At 26.0% G+C, this 22,738-nt stretch overlaps 1 protein-coding gene across 8 annotated transcripts; it reads right to left on the minus strand.

Moving 5' to 3' along the window:
- Nucleotides 1–464: 464 nt before the first annotated feature.
- Nucleotides 465–22,719, minus strand: LOC107067573 (uncharacterized). 8 transcript variants are annotated; one of them, XM_089179697.1, is made up of 15 exons: nt 22,221–22,719; nt 21,835–21,942; nt 21,651–21,724; nt 21,417–21,517; nt 20,879–21,208; nt 20,290–20,720; nt 6,167–6,260; nt 5,319–5,567; nt 3,448–4,055; nt 3,013–3,313; nt 2,435–2,936; nt 2,212–2,370; nt 1,904–2,079; nt 1,289–1,495; nt 465–1,173 (listed from the first exon to the last, which is right to left on the minus strand). In XM_089179697.1, exons 8-15 carry the CDS (start codon nt 5,431–5,433, stop codon nt 1,091–1,093), a joined length of 2,151 nt encoding a protein of 716 aa, XP_089035823.1. In that variant the 5' UTR covers nt 5,434–5,567; nt 6,167–6,260; nt 20,290–20,720; nt 20,879–21,208; nt 21,417–21,517; nt 21,651–21,724; nt 21,835–21,942; nt 22,221–22,719; the 3' UTR covers nt 465–1,090. The 8 variants fall into 8 exon arrangements, with proteins under 8 accessions (XP_089035823.1, XP_015178671.2, XP_089035819.1 ...); XM_015323185.2 differs by having other exon boundaries at nt 3,448–4,052; nt 5,315–5,567; nt 22,221–22,714; XM_089179693.1 differs by having other exon boundaries at nt 3,448–4,052; nt 5,315–5,567; nt 21,382–21,517; nt 22,221–22,714.
- Nucleotides 22,720–22,738: the final 19 nt, after the last annotated feature.

Here is a 22,738-nt window from a genome sequence, read left to right on the forward strand (position 1 = left end):
CATTCTCAAATTTCGATCTTTTACGATAACATATATAAATTATTAAAGAGGTTTTAATTTTTTAATATTTAAAGCATACAAATCTACCATATATAACAGCTTCATAATAATTATAATTTAATTATATTTCGTTTAATGTATTTTATTTTATAGTATTCTCATGTACACATACTTACATACATACATTCAACTAAATAACTGACTTTTGAATAATTCATGTACTATTTCTATCAATTCTTGTTTGCATATTGTTTTTTCATACATACATATATATTTATTATTTTAAGATTAATATAATAATAATAATAATAATAATTATAATTATAATTATAATAATCTAACTTTTAATGTTATATACATAATCGTTTCGAAGAGTTATTTGAAAAAAAAACTACTCTCCCTTTTCTTTTTTTTTATTAAGAGGAAGGAAAAGGCAGTAATGTTTGATGCATATTTATCACACATTTTATTTTTTTTATTATCTTTGATAAAATATAAAAAGAGAAAAAAAGGGAGAAAATAGTTTATAAAAAAGATATGTTATACGTTGTTCTATATATATATATATAGTTACTTTAATCGTATTTATAACAAATACGTTTTTTTAGTTTAGTCACAGCGTACTTCCTTTTTTTATACTTGAAACTTATAAACAATTGTTATTGTTAGATGTCTTTTTTTTGTAGATATTGTGTATGAGTGAATGAAGAGATTTTCAATGGTATGAACGAAAATAGTAATAGAATTAATAATAATAATAATAATAATAATAATAATAATAATAATAATAATAATAATAAAAAATTAAAAGAAAATAAATCATCTTTCTATACATACATTTCTATCATGATATACATATGCAATACGTACAAGAGTTTTTTTTCTTTTATTTTCTTTTTTTTTTTAATAACGAATATGAGTATTTTATTATTACTTTATAATTAAATAAAACTAAATATTTAATTAAAAATAAAATATAAAAAAAATATCTATGTATTTTAGAACGATATAAAGGTGAAAGCACCATTGATCTTTAATTAGGTCATTTTTCGTTTATATATATATTTTTTTTAATTTTTTTACATGGTATTTAATATCTGAATTGACCTTTTCTACCCATACCATTATGATAAACCCTCAATGGTGTATAATTACCATTTCCATTCATGGCTGCTTGGTAAAGAAATAAAATTAAAATTAGAATATTATTGAATTAAGTTTGATTATATTTTTAAATGTATATATATATATATATTATATGTAATTATTTAATAAATAATATATTTACCTAATACAATTGAGGGAGGTTGTCTTGGGCCTTGAACAGTTTGAGCATGACATCGTGGTTTTAATAAACCGTGATAAAGTATAAAGTACGATGCAGCTACAATTGCTGCAGCAACGGCCATGCAACGGAATACAAATCTCAATGAATCAACTGCACTAGCATTTTCGATATTTATGTAAGCTCCAATTACAGCACCGATGCATCGACCTATATAAATCACACACACATGTACATTTTACATTTTCTATATATGTTATTATATAATAATAATAATAAGAATAATAACAATAAATACAAACACAGCTAAATCAAATATTTATTATTATAAATGTTATGTATATATGTAATAAATGTTTACTTAGTTATTATTAATATTTTATTTCTCTTCTAAAGTTTTTATTTCTTAAAGTGAGATGATATTGATAATAAAAAAAAAAAAAATAAAAATAAAAAAATAAATTAAAAAGCAGACAAGAATACGAAAAAGTTCTTTCAAGAAGTGTCATTAAAAAGTTTGTCAAGATTATCGGAAATCGATAGAGTGTCCAATAAAAAGAGAACTAAACTTCTTTTAACTTTTCTTTTAAAAGACCACACATATATGAATACACCTACCAATGCAAAAGTGAGCAATCACAGGCAAAGCTTGAGCAGTTACTGTTAAATGACGAGGGACGAGATGTCTCAGATAAAGAATTGCAGTAACCCACATGATACCTAATGTGAATACTTCTAAACCTTCGGAAATTAATGACCACCATGGTCCTCCGACAAAACTCAGTCCAGTAAACCTACAAAAGGAAAATATTAAAGATAAATATAAACAGGAATAAAAAGATTCATTTTGTAACAATACAAAATTCTCTCATTAAAAACATTTTGTTTTATTAAATTCTAAGAAGAAAATAGACTCACCTACTTACCTAATAATATAAACGGTAAAGGCAGTGATGAGTAAATTACTATGACCACAGTAATCAACGAGATGTTCAGATTTCCAAAGAAATAGGAATGCAGGGACTGCTCCAACAGTCATAGCAACACCGATAGATAATCCATCACCTCCTAGCCTTTGAAGATACCTACGAAATAAATTCAAGTTTTTCAAGAATGAACATTAACAAAAATAAAATAATTTTTACTCACAGTGGTAAATAACTGTCCATAGCACTCCAGAAAATACCCATTACAACAAGTACAATGACAAGAGCAGCAGTCTCGCTACCATATCTTTTGATAGCGCTCATAGGCAAGGCTAACATTCCACTCCTAGTATGCCACCACCATTCAGGTGGACTAAGTGGCATACTGTTCGCTGCTAAAGCAACTATTGCTACGAGAAGCATCAGTCCGGCGTGTATTAAGATTGGTAGATAGTAAGTTCTGTTTGCACCTTGTAAAAGAGTACTAAGATAACCAGTGAGTGGACCAAAAATGGCAAATCCAAGAGAACCGAATGCTAATTGTCGTCCAACGTCTCCGCGACCCGAAGAAGTTTCTCGAGTTGCTATAACAATTGCTGCATCTACCAAGGCTACAGCAGTTGTTGGAAAAATGTCAGCAATCGATCGAATTACTAAATAAGTCCAAAATGTTAACTCAGCTAGCCCGGACGGTTGTGAGCATTGACTCTCAGCTAATATGCTACCTAAATTAACAAGCGCGAAATGTTTATATATTATTCTGGTTATAGTTGATACAACTTGACATTTGAGTTTGCATACCTGGAGTAACGTAAGGATCCTTTAAGTCACATTCTATCGCACAAGTTTTATTATATTCGACCATTCTCGTCTCAAGTTCAGGTGGTATTCGACAATCGAAGTATTCCGTAACAGGATACGCGCACCAAGCTTCTCTATCTTCCGCATTAATAGCTTGTTTTAAACTAACGTTTAATAATAAATCTTCAGAGTATTCAGTGTAAACGTGACAAACCACGTTGTCGCCGTCTTTAAAACAAAGATGGGGTGGTTCGTTTCCGGGTATTATAAATCTACGGATTTTTTTGGACTCTCCTAAATCCTACCCAAAAAAAGAAAATTAAATAATTTACTAAAAATATAGTAGAAAAAATGTGATAATAACTTTCGGTCGGATTATTCTATAATTAGAAAAAAAGTATTAAGATTTTGATCCTGCCGATAAAGTAATCCTACCTGAACATCATAATCCCCTCCAATATCTAAAGGAGTAACGGTAGCATCAGCACTACCTTCTTCATCGATTTCTGGCTCAACGGTTCGTTGATCAGACGTGGTTTCTTCTTCGGATTCCGATGATTGCCATCGTTTCGTAGCGATCGGATAACAAGCGTAATTACAGTTCTCTAAAAGCAATGCGCCTATCTTGTCCTCGTTAGACCAACGATGACAATCCATATCTTCCTTGCATCTCTCTTGCTGTACTATAGCACCATTTTCGTCGCAACTAAATTTTAAACCTGGACTATTATTAGTTGTCTCAATTTTGTCCATGACTGTTGATGATTCCGTTTTCTCAATGGACGGTAAAAGTAGCAAGGCTGCGTAAAAGATGGCTGAGAGGACGCAACAAATAGCTATCATTACTCTTAAATAACGACCGGTTGATGATTTTTCATTTTTTCCTTGATGTCCTGCAAGTTTATCTGCTATTGGACCAGCGACAAGTGGTCCAAGAAGTGCTACAGCTGGTGAAATCATCGAAATCAGTCGGATCTCTTCTATGCTCAATCCCATTTCTTGCATGTGAAGTGGAAGAAACGGAAAGAGACTACCTAATCCTGTTGTAAATATAAATATATTCTTTACGTTATTTCTTTTTTATATGTAATATAAAATATTATTAATATTATTTATTTTTTAATATAATTTATAATATTAAAGAAGTAATAGTAATATTACTATTTTATTATTAAGGCAGAATTCTACTTTGTAATTTTTTTTGTTTCAATTTTTTTTTTCCCGATTATTCGTAAGTAAATATATTTAAGAATACTCTCTGAAAATTTCAAAACGATCAGAGCATCCTAACTGTACTTTTTCGTCCCTCGAATCTACCCGTGCGCGGGTAAAAAAAGTATTTAAAAAAACTTTAAATGCGTTTTTCTCGGAATCACATTTTTGAACCGCGTGTTGTAAAAATCTCCAAAACTAGCTATTCGATTCGTCTGAAATTTTTACCACATAATCTATACACATATATCAACCGGTGGTAGCTGATTTATAAAAAAATTTTCATTTTAACTATTTTTTTTTGACAAAAAATGAGAAAAAAAAAAGAGATTTTTTTGATAATTTTTTTTCAACTGACGCCATTTTGTTATTTTTGCTTGTAAATGAAAAAATCTGCTACCACCGGTTGCTGTAGTCTTTGTGAATATAGAACTATTCGAGTTTTTCATTTCAGATAATCCGATGTCAAGATTTTTACAACACCGCAAAGGCTAGACTATTTTTAGGCGTTCAGTTCAAGGGCCTTTCCAATGTATATAGAGCGTATAAAATAAATTTAAAAAATTTTTTAATGTACTTTAAGAGTATATTTATGAAGCACAACAAACCCTACATCAATATCTTTCTTAGTTTTCTAATAAAAAATTGACAAAAATACCTATTTTTTCGAGCGACTAAAGTAGAATCCTGCCTTAAATAAGTACTAAATAAAGTATTTTTTTAGTACTTATTTAATTAATTAGTTTAATAATTAAAAGTACTTAATTAAAAGTAAATATTAAATAAAAAATATATATAAATGTAATCAATTAATATTATTTAATATAATATTAAAAATAATAATATATTACATAATTTAATAATATTATTAATTTAATATTATTCAATATAATATAAACAACATTATTAAATATTATTAACAACAGAATGATTCAATATGTTTGAAGTTTTGAATTTTTCTTTTTTCATTTGATAATTTCATTCATTTAATATTTCAATTAATTTTTGTAACTTAAGTCGTTTAGAGATATGTACTGAATGATCTATTATTTTTATAATAAGAAATTGAAAATAAAATTCCATGGCGTACCTCCAAAAAAAGAGGAATAAAAGACATTTCAAAGATATCAAATTCGTGTTGATGAATCTTTTTTGAGGGATATCTTTCGGTAACTCCATCCTTTCGGTTGACGCTGTCAATGTTGCCATTGCTGACGGTTAAACTCACTTAACTTTTTTTTCAGCGAACAAATATTTACGGATATTCGACGATTCGAGGTCGGCGACACTAAGCCAGACTTATTTCTCCTGATTCCGTCCACTTTGTTTGCTTTCTCATAAACCTGAAATTTACATTTCATCATTTTACGAATTGAAAGAGTTTTTAGTCAGCATTTCTTTTAATTGGATTTTAATATCATTAAAAAAATCGTATTAAAAGAGCTGTTAATGTTAAAGAAAAAATTTGTAATTTAATTTATTAATCAATTAGGCTTATTTAAGTTATATATTCCTATTTTATAGTTATTTTATTTATTCAAATTATTGAAAAAATCGCGCCTGAAAATATGCAACACTCTATACATGTCGGTATATTGCTTGCGAGCGCCATCTATCAGTAGAAAATAACTCCCCAGAGTATGCAATACCGTTGTACATATTTGTAAGCTGCAGTTGCATAGTTCGAGGGGTTGTTTCATATTGATAGATGACGCTCGCAAGCAACATATTCGACAATGTATGGAGTGTTGCATATCTGCAGGAGTAAAATTATTATAGAATATTTTTACAAATAAATATATATATATATATCAGTTGAAAATATAAAATAAACAATACTTGTATTTAATAATTTTTAATCATTCATTCTACAATATTATCTATAAATAATAATAAATACGAAATATTATTATGTTAAAATAATAAATGTTTAATATCTTACGCCATTTACAAATGCGCTGTAAATCCAGTTTGACGGAGGAATTTTTAAAAGAAATGTTCTGCATATTTTCTTGATGTTGAAAACGACGATTGATCTATTAAAAAAAAAAAAAGAAGGTAAAAAAGATATATATATATATATACTAATATATAATATTTATATATATATTTATATATATATTTACATTTGTAAATATATATATAATATTTACATTTGTAAAGAATTTATACAAAGATTAAAAGTATATAAATATATATTCTTTTTTATGTGAACATCAAAAGATGATTTCTATATATTTCTCTAAGGGGTATCTACCTTTGACAATACCAAACTAAGGTAAGAAATAAAAAAAAATGGTAAAGCGAACGAACCTGTCATGCGGATCGCGTACTCAATGGATTGTAATCAAGACAGGAAGACGTTTTTTCACCTAGCACGCGTGCATACAAGAGACATGAAAGGTACCGATCAAAAGACGAACGTCAATCAAGATAAGGTTGTTGTTGTCTTTAAGAAGTCAAAGGAAATCATGACGTGATATCGATCGATCTTCGATCGTTAACCTTAAGAAGAAACTGTTTCCTTCCTGTCTGTTATTATAAAGTCATCATCATTATAAATGAATCTTATTATCATTATCGTATGTATTAATACCATATATATGTATATGGTACTTAATTATTAGTAATTAAAAATGATAAATCAACGAATAAATCGATTATTACAATATTACGTGATTAAAAAAATTGACAAATATTAAATAATATTAATAATATTTGGTATTATTATAGCTATATATAATACTAATTATTATATATATGTAATGCTAATTTAATATATATATATAGTTATATAATAACTATAATATATTATAGTTATAAAATAATATAATATTATAACTAGCTGACCCGGCAAACGTTGTTTTGCCATATAAATTATTACCTTATACCGCCATCTGTTAGAATCTTATCGAACTAACAAAGATAATCATGACTCTTTGTTAATAAACAAATAATTCGCGATTAATAAAATAATATTGCGATTATAAATTGAGATATAAACTATCCTATCTTTCAAGTTGGATGAAACTGCACACAGTGTGCAAAATTTTATTAAAATCGGTTCAGTAGTTTAGGAGTCCATTGCGGACAAACAACGTGACACTTAATTTATATATATTAAGATATAATATTTATAAAATATTATAAAAATATTATATTATAATATATAACATATATTATTATTTTATTTTATTATATTTTTAAAATATATATAATGTAAAATATTTAATTATAATATATTTTTATACATTTAATATTACGTATACATTATATATTTTATTATTTATTATTATATTAATTTATGAATAATTTATTATTAATATTATAGATATATATATAATATATATATATTCTACATAATTATAATTTGTATAAAAATCCACGTTTCTTTTCTCAGACATAAAAAAAGAAAAAAGAGGTAACAAAAATGTCTGCTAATTAAAATTATATTATAATTCATTAACGAACGTCTGCGTTACTTTAAATCATGTGTAGATTCGTAAAAGAAAGAATTGAAACTACCTAAAAACCACTTCTCGTAAAAAGTTAACAGCGAAGTGGATCGATTTCGAATGTAATTTAAAATAATGTCTCGAAAAGGTAAAGTTAAAGAAAAAGAAAAAACAATTTTCATTTCTTTTTTATTCGTAAAGTAAAAGAATATTCTTCGAGTACTAGCTCCGTAATTGTAATTACCGTAATAACTAACTCGTTGCATTAAATCGAGAATATTATCATTTCGAAGAACATAAATGTATATTGGATGATTCACTTTAAATATTGCAAAACTATAATATCCTAAAAAAAAAACAAAAAAAAACAAAAAAAAATAATAATAATAATTGTTTTTTTAGAGAAAATACAATTTTGAATATTTGTTTTCTAATTTTTGGTTTCACCTTTTTTGAAAAACACTTACAATAGGATGATAGGATGAATGGGAACAGTTTATGTATATCATACTGTATATATATACTTATTTAGATACTATGTTATCTATTAATGAATAGGAACTTTTAAACCAATGAACAAGTGGAAGATGCTGAACGTCTCAATGTTTTAGTCGTTGTAGTTGTCTTAGTGCAATGAATATGTGCCAAGGTAAACACTACGTTCATACTTTGTTACGTTCGTAAATACATGTGAGTATTATCAAATCAATGAATCTTGTATCTCTTTCTCTTTCTCTTCCTATATATCTATTTATCTCTCATCTAATGATCTATCTATCTAGCTAGCTACCTCTCAAATGCATAACGTGTTATGTATAATCGATTCGTAACATCCGAGTTGTTTACGACAGGATAATAACTATTCATAGTCATTTATCAACCATACTAATTGCATATTTAATTTTATAAAAATAGATATATTCAAGAAAAAAAAGAAATAAAACTTTTCATAGAAGAATATTTTATAATGGAGTTGATAAAAATGGAAAGCAAACAAAGAATTAAATATTCAATCGAAAAAAACTATTCTAAAAATATTTGCAAATTATTATATAACAAGGTATAACAAATTTTATATTAATTATATGTTACAATATAATAATAATAATAATAATAATAATAATAATAATAATAATAATAATAATTAAAAAAATAAAAAATACTCGTAGATATAATTAAAATAAGACGTGTGTAATTACTTTACTTTTTTCTTATAAGAAAAAATACAAAAAAAAATACAAAACAAAAATAAATTATAGAAACGATTAAAATAAAACGTGCGTAATTACTTTACTTTTTTTTTATATAAGATTAAATAAAACAAAATAAAAAACAAAAATAAATTGTAGAAATAATTAAAATAAAACGTGTAATTAATTTAATTTTTGTATATATAGGAAAAAAACACACAAAAAAAAATAAAAAAACATATAGAAATAATATAAAATAAGGGGTGTGTAATTATTTTACTTTAATTTGTTTAAAAGAAAAAGAAAATGAGGAAATGAAAATAAAAAAGAAAGGAAAGATACAATTATCGATACAATTAAAAATATATTAGAGTTTGATTCGAGTATGATTGAAATAAAATGTTACCATCATCACTTATAAGAGTATCCACTAACACACACAGAGAGAACAATGCCTTAAAAGTAGAAGAGAAAAGAACGGGATATGGTCTAAGAGTGATTACGTCGCTCTGGGTAATCGTCGATGTTATGAGAATAAGAGGGATCGGAGACGAACACAATTTCTCCACACACACACACACACACACATATACACAGATCTTATGACGACGATGAGGATGAGGATGAGGATGATGACGACGAAGACACACTTGGCCACCTAGTTCACGTATATATTCTGTTTCTCTCTTTCAAAGTACCTCTTCCTACGCCTCTTCACAATTAAATGTCCGTCTACTTCATTCAATCGTATTCTTCGTTCTTTCGTACGTTCATACGTTCGTTCGTACGTGCGTATGCACCTACTACGTTCTTCAACATGGTCAGCACAACACAACCGGCTTTTGTAAGAACGGACACACATGACGGATGAATTTCCTCGTGGTAAATCGTAGAAAAGCGCATTTAAAGCTATATATATATATAGGTTTTCTTGAAAAAAAAAAGTTTCTATAGACTTTACTATACTATTCTATACTATACTATGCTACTACTACTTTACTATTATGCATATTTTCAACAAGCTTCAGGGAACGTTCCTACGAGTACTCTTTCTTTCTCCTCTTCTTCGTCCTTACAAAATGTGAGACTATGACTGAGACTGAGTTGTGCTTTTTTTCTATTTTTATATATATATATATATATATATATATATATATATATATATATATATATATATCTGTCCGTTAGCTGTCTTCAAATTGTTTCTGACGTGAAAGCTTTCTTGCATTTTTCTCCGAACAGTTACTATTTCTTTTTTTTGTATTCTTGTTCTTGTTCTTTTACCCGTTCAACCATGTAGACAACGCATATTCGACGAAGTCGTCGACATTTTTAACATTGAAATTAAAAATAGAAATGTATTTTACTTTTAAAATTGATGCTAAAAATTTGTATTAAATCATTCATTTCTATTTTCTATATTTATTTGTTTTCTTCTCATACATAAATCTTACATTTGATGGAATTAGAACAGAACGAGAAAGAAATGATTAATAAATCTTGTTTTTTTCTTTTTTTCTTCTAATTAGTCTGACAATCAGACAACAGGAAAAGAAAAGTTACATGTATCTTTGTACACGTGTGCATGTATTGCAAATTTATGTATGTACGTTTGTATGAGTTGAAGGCAGCAAACAAAGTACGGGGATAAACACACGAGTAGAGTTGGTGATACAAGTCAACGATGAGTCCGACATTATCCTAACGGTAGTACAGTATATATATTGTTGAGTTTCCGTCATAGTTGAGTACTCTTCACTTGCATCGATCTACTTCGTCTATATAAAAAAACTAAGTAGTTGGTAAGAGAAAAGTAGCGATGATACTCGTATGAGTACGCTAGAGAGATACCATATTGGTCTATGTGAAGTGGATAAAGGGTTGCTCAAGCCTCCTAAAATGAGACGATTTTTTTCATTGAAAATTTCTCCGATCTCTCACATCTTTTGTATGAAACTAAAATCAATAAAATTTGTTTAAAATGAACCATTGAAAATTCATTTCCCATTGACAACAAGAAATAAGGGGATTTGAAATACTTTTGATCGAATTCTTGAACATTGGATGTTCATGTTATGATTCTTCATTACTTAATAATTCTAAATTATTTATTATTAGTAGTAAATTATTATTTAATAATAATTATTATATTGGGATCTCTAGCACTTGAATACGCTATCTGGTGGCTAAATTCAAAATTAGAGTAGATAGGTTGAATTGCTACGCCACGCCCCTGCCAGATATCCCAATATATAATAATATATATAATATTTAGTAGTTAATTATTATTTAGTAAATTATAACAACACACAAAATAAATATCACAATTATAATAGAATCACATAAAATCATAATACAGGCAAAAATATAAAAAGTAAGGTTATGTTATATGTAAATCTAAAAAAATGTAAAATAATAAAGCTGTAATACAGCACCATCTATCGAAAACTTACAATACCTAAAGACCTAGCTAACTTCTAAATAAAAAATCCGTAAATTAGCGATAAAAAATAAAAAATAAACGCGATAAAATTTATTCTATATTCTAAGTTGAAAAACAAATCAAACAAAATATAAAAAAATAATTTAATTAAGATCGGTTCAGTAGTTTCGAAGTTCATTGGAAACTAATTAAAACCTAATTTAAGTTATGTCATTATGAAAATATTTTGAAGCGTTTTTGCACATATAGAATATTAAGATAATAAATAATATTTATTTAAATTAATTAAATTAATTCCTATTATCATGTGTATGAGTAAAAATATACGATGGAAAAGTGTTTGAAACGTTGATTCATTTTAAATTGAAGTACTTGTAGAAAAAAAAAGAAAAAAAGGTATATTATGTTAGGTCTACGCGTAATTACTGACACAAATCTTATTCTATAGTATTCATTTCCATTTCTAAACAGGTTAAGTATACAAAAATTGTTTACGCTTTCATCCTCTATTTAAAAAAAAAAAACAAAAAAAGAAGAAAAAAAAACAAAATGTAAACCAACCGAGGAAAAGAAAAAATCAGTAACAAGGAGAAAGCTAATAAGACAATTGATGTATGTGTGTGCGTATGCGTGTGTGTATAGGTGTTACGTGTAAAGCGTCATGGATGAAAACGTATTGATATTAATTGTTTCAATTAACTTTACACGCCGCCAACTATAGTGTACAAACTAGCCTGAATTTATTAGTATTGCTGTTTATATATAATTCTGCATTATATAAAATTTAAATTGATAATTAGATTGTAATTTTGTTTGATTGTTTCATTGAAAGATATTTAGTTGTATTTTAAAATCCTGTGTTGTTTCTGATATATATATATATATATATATATATAGTCTTAGCATTTTATAATTGAATATTATTATTATATAATTTATAATTTTATTATAAATTATATTATTATAAATTATATATTATAATATAAACATTATAAATAAAATTATAAATATTATAAATATATTATAATATAATTATTTATAAATAATTATATAAATTATATAATATATTATATTATATATAATTATTTATAATTTTATAATATTATTATAATTTATAGTTGAAAATTAAATTATTTTAATATTGTTTGATTGTTTCATTCAAAAATAGTTGGTTGTATTTTAAAATCCTCTGTCTTAGCATTTGATATAAAATTAATAATTGAAAATAAAATAAAATTCTAATTTTGTTTGATTGTTTCATTGAAAAATATTTGGTTGTGTTTTAAAATCCTGTTCTTCTTCAATCGACTGATTATTTTCTTTAACTTTTGGTATAGAGATAGGATAGGATCGTCCTCGATTCTCTGACAAATACGTAAAGGATTATTTTTAGAGTTTATGGTCTATCTCTTACTACTATCAAAGATACCAAGGAAATATTTGCAGTATGGACGATACGGGAATGTGAAAAATGACGTAATTGGTAACCTGTTCTTGATGACGCAAGATCTATCTCGTACGGAGGACATCCAGATACCATAATCGTAGGGGTCAAAACAAGATAAATTACTTACTTAAATAGGATTTACTAACTAAACATGAAAACATTAGAAGTAGTTTATTTTTCATATTTCTTTCTGTAATTTTAATCAAATGAAAATAATACTAAAAAAAAAGAACCTCATAATCAATTCAATCTTATATTTATATATTAATATTATTTTTTATTTTATTAATTATTTAAATCAAATAATTATTAATAATCTGTTATAAGATGTACTGAAACAAAAATAATAAATAAGAAAAAATGAGAAAAAAAGAGAAAAATATATAATAATATATATAATATAATATATATAATATATAATAAATATATATATATAAAAACGTATTATTATGCAATATATATATAATATACTATTATATAATATATATTATATATATTATACTCTCTCTCTCTCTCTATTTTTACTATCTATTATACTAATATTATACTACTATATACTATATACTATTATTATACTATTATATATTATAATATTATATATTATATTATAATAAAATATAATAAATATATATAATATAAATATAATGAAAAATATATGATTATGGTTTACTAACTAAATATAAAAGATTATAAGTCTTTTATTTTCTGTATTTGTTTCTATAATCCAAATCAAATTATTAATACTAAAAATAGAAAAAATTAAAAAAAACCCCTATAAAAAATTTAATCTTACTTTTTCTATTCACATTACTTCTTATTTTATTAATTATTTAAATGAAACAATTATTTTATTACTTTGTTATACGATGTACTGACCTAAATATAATAAATAAAAAGAAAGAAGAAATGAGAGAGAGAGAGAGAGAGAGAGAGAGAGAGAGAGAAATAAAAAGATAGGATTCTATTTTGGGACACAATAATATGAAATAAAGGAGAACAGCAGGAGTGGTCAGGATAATTCAACTCACACAGGTAAAATATATCTCAGGAGAATCCTTGTCCGAGTTAGTTGCCAAAGAGATGTGGTTATGTGCCAAATCGCGTCGCATTCGGACAGACCAACTATAATCCGTTTTATAACGTTCTCAAAGTTAGAGTTAAGAGCACGTGTTTACGCTGACTAAAGAAGACTTACTTGTGTCACAAAGAAATCCTACAGTTTTTATATATATGTACGTGTGTTCCCATTAACTTCAACTTTAAATAATAATAATAATTATAATACGTTCGATTTTATTAGAATTACTATGTCAGGATTCTAATATTTTCTATTAAAAAAAAAGACTGCATAAAAAAACTAATTGTAATTATCACAAATTTATTTATAATTATTATATGAAATTTTATTATAATTACTTGATTCTAATAAATATTATATTTATTATAAATATTATATATATTATAAATATAAAAATATTATTAATTAATTTTTTTAATTTTTTAAAATTTAATTTATTAAATTTATTATTAATTAATAAAATAATAAATATAATATTATTATTATTATTATATTTATTATCTAATAAATATATTAATTTAATTTTAATAAATATATTAAATTTATTATAATAAATATAATAATCCATTACTTGCCACAATACAAAAGTACAAAAAGAAAAAAATTAACTTAACCGTATAATGATTTTAACAATATATAATTGGAATCTTTTTTTGCCATAATTTTTATTGTTTTTATTTAAAATGTAACATGTAATACATTTAACATGTAATACCATCTCATTATTTTAACAATTATATTTCATTCTGATGTTGCAGTTATCAAAAAAAAAAAAAAAATCAAATCCCAAAAATGGAGCACATTTTCCAATGGGATAATTGTTGATTATATTACATATTTTTTAATCATTTTTATTAACCAGAACAAAATATTTATTTTATTCTTAAAAATAAATATATATTAATCAATATATATAAAATTGACATTGACATTGAAATGATATCTTGAAAAATTTTAAGAATTAAAATCAAAAGATTATGATGTCACTACAAAAAGGGATGTTGACAACATTGAAAGCAGCTGTTGCATTAAAAAAAAAAAATTAAAAAAATTATAATCGTTTGCATAATCACATTCTCTTTCAATTCAGTATATGTATCATAAGATATTTTCTATGCTCAGTCATAGTATAATATATATATTTGAATAACGAGTTCGTGCATCGTTTGAGATCATTGCAAGGGGTGTTGTTCCATCAAGAGAGGAGACGAAGAGGGGAATCGTGAGAAAAGAAAGGAAAATAAAAGGGTAGACAACTAACAGAGTTGAAACTACCAAGAAGAACAGGAGAGGGAGGGAGGGAGGGGGGCGGTGAAGAGGGTTAAAACAGCCCTGAGAAGAAGAAGAAGAAAGAAGTGATGGGGGGAAGGGAAAGGGGAAGGGTAGGGGGAGGGGGGAGAGGATAGGTTGAATTAGGTGTCCAGCAGTGCGACTGTTTGAATGAATAATTTCCATCGATCGTGAAATCTGTCTCGACGTTTCTTTCTCATTTCTTTTTCTTTTATTTCCATTTCTAGTTCTTTTTCTCTTTCTCTTCATGTTTTTTTTTCTTGCTTCGTTCGTTCGTTCGTTCGTTCGAATTGAAAAGAAACGGTTTAGAACAACCTAACGTCATCGTCGACTATAGAAATGACCCTGAAGCAATGAAACTTCTCGAGATACATGTGAATGTGTATTATGTGTATTTTACTACATATTTATCTTTGGTATAACAACTTAATTCAATTTATATATATATATATATATATATATATATATATATATATATTCGATCAATCAAAAATATATGATATCATCGATCAATATATATATATATTTATTGTTATATGTGTAGAAACTAAATTATTGCATTAACCAGAAAAATTGATTTTAATTATTTCATTTATTTGATTAAATTTAATTAAATATTAAATATTATTATATAAATATAATAATATTATATATAATATATAATTATAATAATATATATAATAATAATTATATTTATATATATTTATTAATATACTATTTACTATTTATTATAGTAAATATATTATAATAATATTATATATATAATAAAATATTACTATAATAATATAAAATTACTATAAAATAAATATAATAGAATATAAATAATATAATATAATAATAATAATAAAAATATAATATAATATTTATTATAATTGAGTAATTGTATTAATATATATATATATATATATATGGTAATACTCGATAATTATGGCAAAAAAAGGTTCCAATTAATCTTTATAAAAAATCTTATAAACGGTTAATTTATTTTCTTTTTTTATATACTCTTGTGTATCGTTACGAGTAATGAGTTAACATATTTTGTTTGTATTGTAAATAAATATGATACGAATTGAACGTGAATACGTAATAATGATAATAATCAATTATAAAATATGATCTTACGGTAGAATAAATATATATTTTTTTTTGTTCTATTTCTTTCTTTCTCTTTTTGTTTCACTCGTGGCACAATCTAAACGATCTAGATCGATTCTACGATCACGCACAAGAGCTACGCGGATCCAGGTTATCGGCATGTGAAGTAACAAGAGGGGGAAATTGTACAGGGCTCTCTCGAGTTGGTTATCGTTTATTTTCACCAGAGGTAAAATGTACAGGATGGCCAGCCGTGTATTTACCGCGGATAACGGAACCACGTTTGCTATGCTTGTGCCGCCTCCTTCTCTCCTTCCTACGACTTTCAAAGATGAAAACAAGAAAGAGATGGACAAATCAAGAAACCTATACGATTCTTTTTTATTTTATATTTCATCAAAACGAATAATATTACTTTTTTTTTTTTTTCAATTTTTGTTGAATTTCTTTAAAAAAAAAAAAAAAAAGAGAAAATATTCAAATGATTTAAAATGAGAACGCGAAAATTCAATTTCGAATGTTTAAAATAAAAAATTGTTAATATTTAAAATAAAAAAATAACTTTTTTATTTTATATAAAATAAGAGAACGAATGATATTAGTTTTTTATTTTAATTTTTTTTTTTTTTTGCTAAAATTCTATAAAAAGGAAAAGGAGAATAAATATTTGCATGATTCAAAGAACGAGAACACGAAACATCGATCTTTTAAAATTAAATAGAAAAATAATTTTTATTTTAAATAAAAGTATAAATATAAAAATAATATAAAATAAATATAAATACAAAAATAAATATAAAAATATTGTTTCATTTTTTTTTTTTCAATTTTTGATAAAATTCTTTAAATCTAAATTACGAAACTTCGATCTTGAACAGTTAAATAGAAAAATAGTTTCTATTATAAATAAAATAAGAACGAATAATATTATTTTTTCTTTTTAAATTTTTCTTGAAATTCTTAAGAAGAAGAAATATTCAAATGATCTAGAACGCGAAACATCGATTTTGAACCTTTAAATAGAAAAATATAATATTCATATACAAATACTATGGATTCGTTGGTATATTTGCGAGAAGATTATTTTTTTTTATTCAAATGCATTATGCAATTCGTGAGAGAATATTCGCGTGAAGTACGACGATGCATTTCACGATGTTGAATACACCGTGGCAAACGCTTTATGATATATAAATGTATGCGTTAGGTATATTGTGTTGTAGATTATTTTCCATAAAAAAACAAAAAAATACGAAACGAAACGAAACGAAACGAAACGAAACGAAATAAAACGAAGGGAAATGAAAAGAAAGTCTTTTTTTGAATATCCGTTTGAATCTTTTTATTCGTACACGAGAAACGTTTAAAACGACCTTGTTTTCTTGCGTGTATGTTACGTGTAGTCGATTAGAAAATATTATTTTAAAACGAGTAACAAGACATCATCACGCAATGTTTTCAATTCCTTGTTATTAAGAAATTAGGTGTGAAAAAATATGAAGAAAACAAATATTTTTACATTAGAATTACATCTAAATTGTAAGATTATGTCTTTTAACGCGATTACTATTATAAAGTTAAGTTTAATGGACTTACTAACAACGGTTTAGTATTATAAATAAGATCTATTGATTATCATACACGCGAAATATTTCGCATAAACTTTAATAAATTGTTTAATATTTGTATATTTAAATATTTTTATATTAACCCATTAGCTGCCACGATCCTCATTTGGGGATTTTGGAATTTTACGTACACCACTCGGTTTTTATGTGGACTGTATGGAAAAATGCCATAATAATAGCTATTTTGTATGTATAAAATAATAATAAAAGAAATAAGTAATAGTCTCTTATTGGTTTTTTTTTCGTGCAACCAGCCACAATCCCCATTTGAGACTTTTTTAAAAATAGAAATATTTCTGAAACCAAAAATAATTTGGCAATTAATGGGTTAATATTTATATTTTATATTTAAATTTAAATTTTATGTTTAAAGAGAATATAAATTACTTTAAATATAATATTAAATTATATTTTATAATATAATTATAAAAATTAATAATTATTAAATAAAAAAAATAATAAAAATAATAATAATGTATTTTTTTTGTCAATCTCGTATATCGTATATAAGAGATTTCATTGTCATTTATCGATATGATTGGTTGGAACAATTTTACAAACGTTTTTGTATTCAATCTTGGTTGAACCGATGGAACGGAATGGTACACACTCCATTCGGTCGATACGTAATCTCAAAGGTCATTCACGATTCCTCTGCGAGAAGAAGCCAAAGAACACGCCACTGAGTAAATTTCACCTTTACGTCTAACAAACTATTTCCAAGTATTTTCCTTTATTCTCGTTAAACGATAATTCTAAACTTAATTATGAAAGTGGTTTAATGTAAGTTACAAATAAAAAATAAAATCAGTTTAACAGTTAATTCACACCAGTGTATTTTAAATTAAATTAATTCAATGTAATTTTTACGATATTGTCAAAAATAAATAAAATTAGAGATAATTTTTGTTATTTCAATATTTAAAAAAAATAAGTTTATCTCAATAAATTTATTTTATTATTTCAAAATTAAAAAGAAAATGAGTTTATCAATTATTTCATACCACATTATTTTAAACTAAATTAATTCAATGTAATTTTCACGATATTTTCACAAATAAACTATTAGAGATAGTGTTTGTTATTCCAATATTATAAAATTTATGTAATGTTCAAATGTAATCTTTTAAATATCTTAAAACAAGATATATATGACTTAAACCACTTTCATAATTATAAACGCAATTATTTGATTAAATTTGATTCGTGGAAAGCAAAGAAAAAATTTCTAAGTAATTTAAAAAAAAAAAAATAGAATAAAATGACTCAAAGTATGTAAAAATAAATGATTATCTTTCGTTAAATCAGGTACAATATATGCTATTCGTGAATGCGTAGGTGGAGTATAGTTCGTGGAGAACACAACATATTGTTTTTTTAGTTCCGTACGCGTGAAACATCACGCGATATAATCATTACAGGATAAACGGGTCATTGAATAGTACGTTCGAGAGAAAAATGAAAGTATACGTGTGTTATAACGAGACGTCACATATACCAATATATATATATATATATATATATATATATATATATATATTTATCATCACCTTTGCTTGATTATAGAAACTTTCGTCGTGAGAAAAGTTTTCTCGATAATATAATACATTCGATAAATTTCACCAAATTAAACGACTTTTTTTCCTTTACTATCTTCTCGTCAAACATCTTTCATCAAATGTTTCAAATCTTGTCCATTATTTCTTCACTCACAATGTTGAAACATATCAAATGTATTTCTTTTATAATTTTAATGATTTCCCTTTTAATTTACGTTCAATACATTTTTCAATTTATCTTGAAAGATATAAATCTCATGAGTATCAGGATCATTGATCGTATTGTTTATATTCGCACGAGAATAGAACGTTCGATCGACAAATGGTATTTTACTATAAAAGAAATTGTAAAATATTAAAAGAAAATATAAGTAAAAAAAAAAAAACAAAGAGATCTAAAAAGAAATGGAAGCAAAAATTTGGTACAACGAATAAATAAATAGAAAAAAGAAAATAGTGTAGAAGGAAGAAAAAGGGTTCCTCGTCGAACCGAAACTCCGGTTAGGTCAGGAGGATGTCGTCCGTTAAAAACAATTGCTGACGATTCGGCTCGAAAAGGAGGTCACGCAGTTCGAACTGGAACGAAGGGTAGGTGGTGGTGGTGGTGGTGGTGGTGGTTGTGTGCTGATGATAGTGGTAGTAGTAGATAGTATTAGTAATAGGGAAGAAGAGGTGGATGTGGAGGAGGAAGAGGAAGAGGAATGATCCTAATCTAGCATTAGAACTATAATACGTATATGAGTGGAATAAACGAATAACGACAATGAAAGTGAATGATTTCATACCTTGGAAAAACTATATGACAGACTGAAAAGATTAATCCTATGAAAACCAAAAAGAAAACAAATAAATTAAGAGAGGATTAAAAGTAACGGCTTACCTGAACGAAAGGTTTGATGAATGAAGGGGGAAAACGGTGCTCTTTGCCTTCCTGGTTCACGATTCAAGTGGTAACACGATTATAATGAAGGTAGAACGTGATTGCTATGAGAAAATGACAAGTACAAAAAAATGTTAAGGGGTAATGGAAAACTATAGTAATATCAATGAATGATGATAATATAATTAATAGGAATAGTAATCACGAAACGTCAGATCTATTATCTAAAAGCGGCATCTTCATAGATGATTCCAGCACAAAGTGCGCCGAGCGACTGTTGCGTCCCCGTCCCGGTTTGTACACGAGCCTTCCCCCTCTTCCTCTATCTTTCTCACTCCCTCTCTGTTACTCTTACTCCCTGGCTGGTTCTCTCGTACACGGGCGCTTCTCCGCGTGGTAAACGTCAATGCAAGTTACGCTCCTCTAACTTCCTAGATTATACTTTTGCTATGTACTACTATCAGTTAACCTAGTCAGTGTTTAGTTATCCCAACTAGATAATTTAGACTTATCGAGGAAAGATTCCTTTTGTTTCTTTATTTTACTACTTATGATTAATTGTTCAAATTATTTCATTTTGCTTACTTACCAAGTTCTCCCTCTCTCTCTCTCTCTCTCTGCTTCTACCATCACACCGGGTTTTAATTTTTCATATTTTTGTTTCCTTTTTCTTTTTTTCTGATTGTTGTTTTTGTTTTTTTCATTTTTCATTTTTATTGCTCGTTCACCTCCTCTTCGTTATACTCCTACCACCCATTTTTCCTACTCTCTCTTTCGTCTTGACCCGTACGTCGGAGCTCAGAGAACGGGTGGCTCGATCTTCCGAGTTCAATGACCTCTTTCTAACGTAACGATCGACCCCGGATTCGAAAGGACAATAAGATTTTTCTTAACATTGTTGTGAAAAAGTTCGATATATCTGTAATACAAATATTTCATCCATTTTAACAGATTTTAATATCTATCGATGTAAATAAGATTGTTTGATACAAGATTGAATATAATATCTATTATCAACAACTTAGTTTACTTTCTTAATCATTATTTACATTTGATAATTAATCAATAATTCGTTCACATATATATATTTACATTGTGTTTCTATGTGGTGTCAGGTACATACGTACACATAATTGCATGGTATGCTCCTGCGCGTGAAGGGTCAGGATTTTCCAGGGAAATTTATGGCAAGGGCTTTGAGATTGATGCTTAAACCATCTCGTGATACCTGTCGAAAACATTTATGTGATATCCATTAACGATCGTAAATCATAAATTCTATATTCTACGTCTATTATGCTATTATTATATCATCTTCATAATAGTAATAAAAATCTATTGTGATTATTGTTTATACTTACTTCTAAACTGTTATACAATTCTCTTTGTGTCGGTGAAATTCTCTGATTTATTTTTCTTCTTTTGTAGTGGGGTTCTATAAACAAAATGTAAAAGAGAACATAATCAATAAACGGAAATGTTTAATTATATGCATGTGTAAGAATGACGTCATTGTAACCAGAAATCATAAAATGAATTCTTTACCTGTAATGAATTAATTAGCATTTGGATTACGCGCTCTTGGGTACACTCGCACCTGTCGGTGAGTATTGTGTGAACTTGCCCTCATGAATTTTTTTCACACAGAAATAACTGTAAATTTATTTAACAAATGTAGTAATGTTGTAATGTTTCAACTATAATTATAAAATAATATATATATATATATATATATATATATATATATATATCACATATTAAAGGTAAATAATTAAAATTCTGTTAAGATGTAAATCCTATGCATGTATACATGCATTTATGTATAATTAAACTTTTCGAAATTCTATTTTGATTATCGAAAACATTTATATTTTTTATTTATGTTTTAAAATACTATGTTGATGATTTATAATCTTAAATTGTATTCTTACTTCGTTCTAAGATTGCTATTCTATTTTTAGAATGCACTGTAATCAGTGATTCAATCAGGATTCCGAACACAGTGAAGGATCATTTAACTAGTTTAACGCAACAGTTATCGTTAAATCAGGAACGTATCTCGTTACGCGCGCTTTCGATTAACCTCAATACATTATTTCCATTTATCTTACTTATATATATGTTCAATTATATACTTTTGATATTTATTTTGATACTAAAAGTTTCATTTTGTAATATTTATTTAAATAGAAGTATTTTGAGATTGAATAAAATAAGAAATTATTTATAAAACTTTAACTTAAATTTTTCACGATTCTTACATTCACCGCCATTTTAGTCGTTTGCGCATTACACGAAATAGACCAATCACAATTAGTCTCTCAAAAAATCGATATATCGATATAAATAATTAATATCTATCGATTATTCTCTATCGAAATAAAATATTTTAAAATCTTATTAATAATATAAATTTACATTTGTATATAAAAATTAAATTAATGTATAA

This window comes from Polistes dominula, unplaced genomic scaffold (genome assembly GCF_049000335.1).
Source record: "Polistes dominula isolate Pdom_NZ unplaced genomic scaffold, Pdom_raw_medaka contig_27, whole genome shotgun sequence".
NCBI lineage: Eukaryota > Metazoa > Arthropoda > Insecta > Hymenoptera > Vespidae > Polistes > Polistes dominula.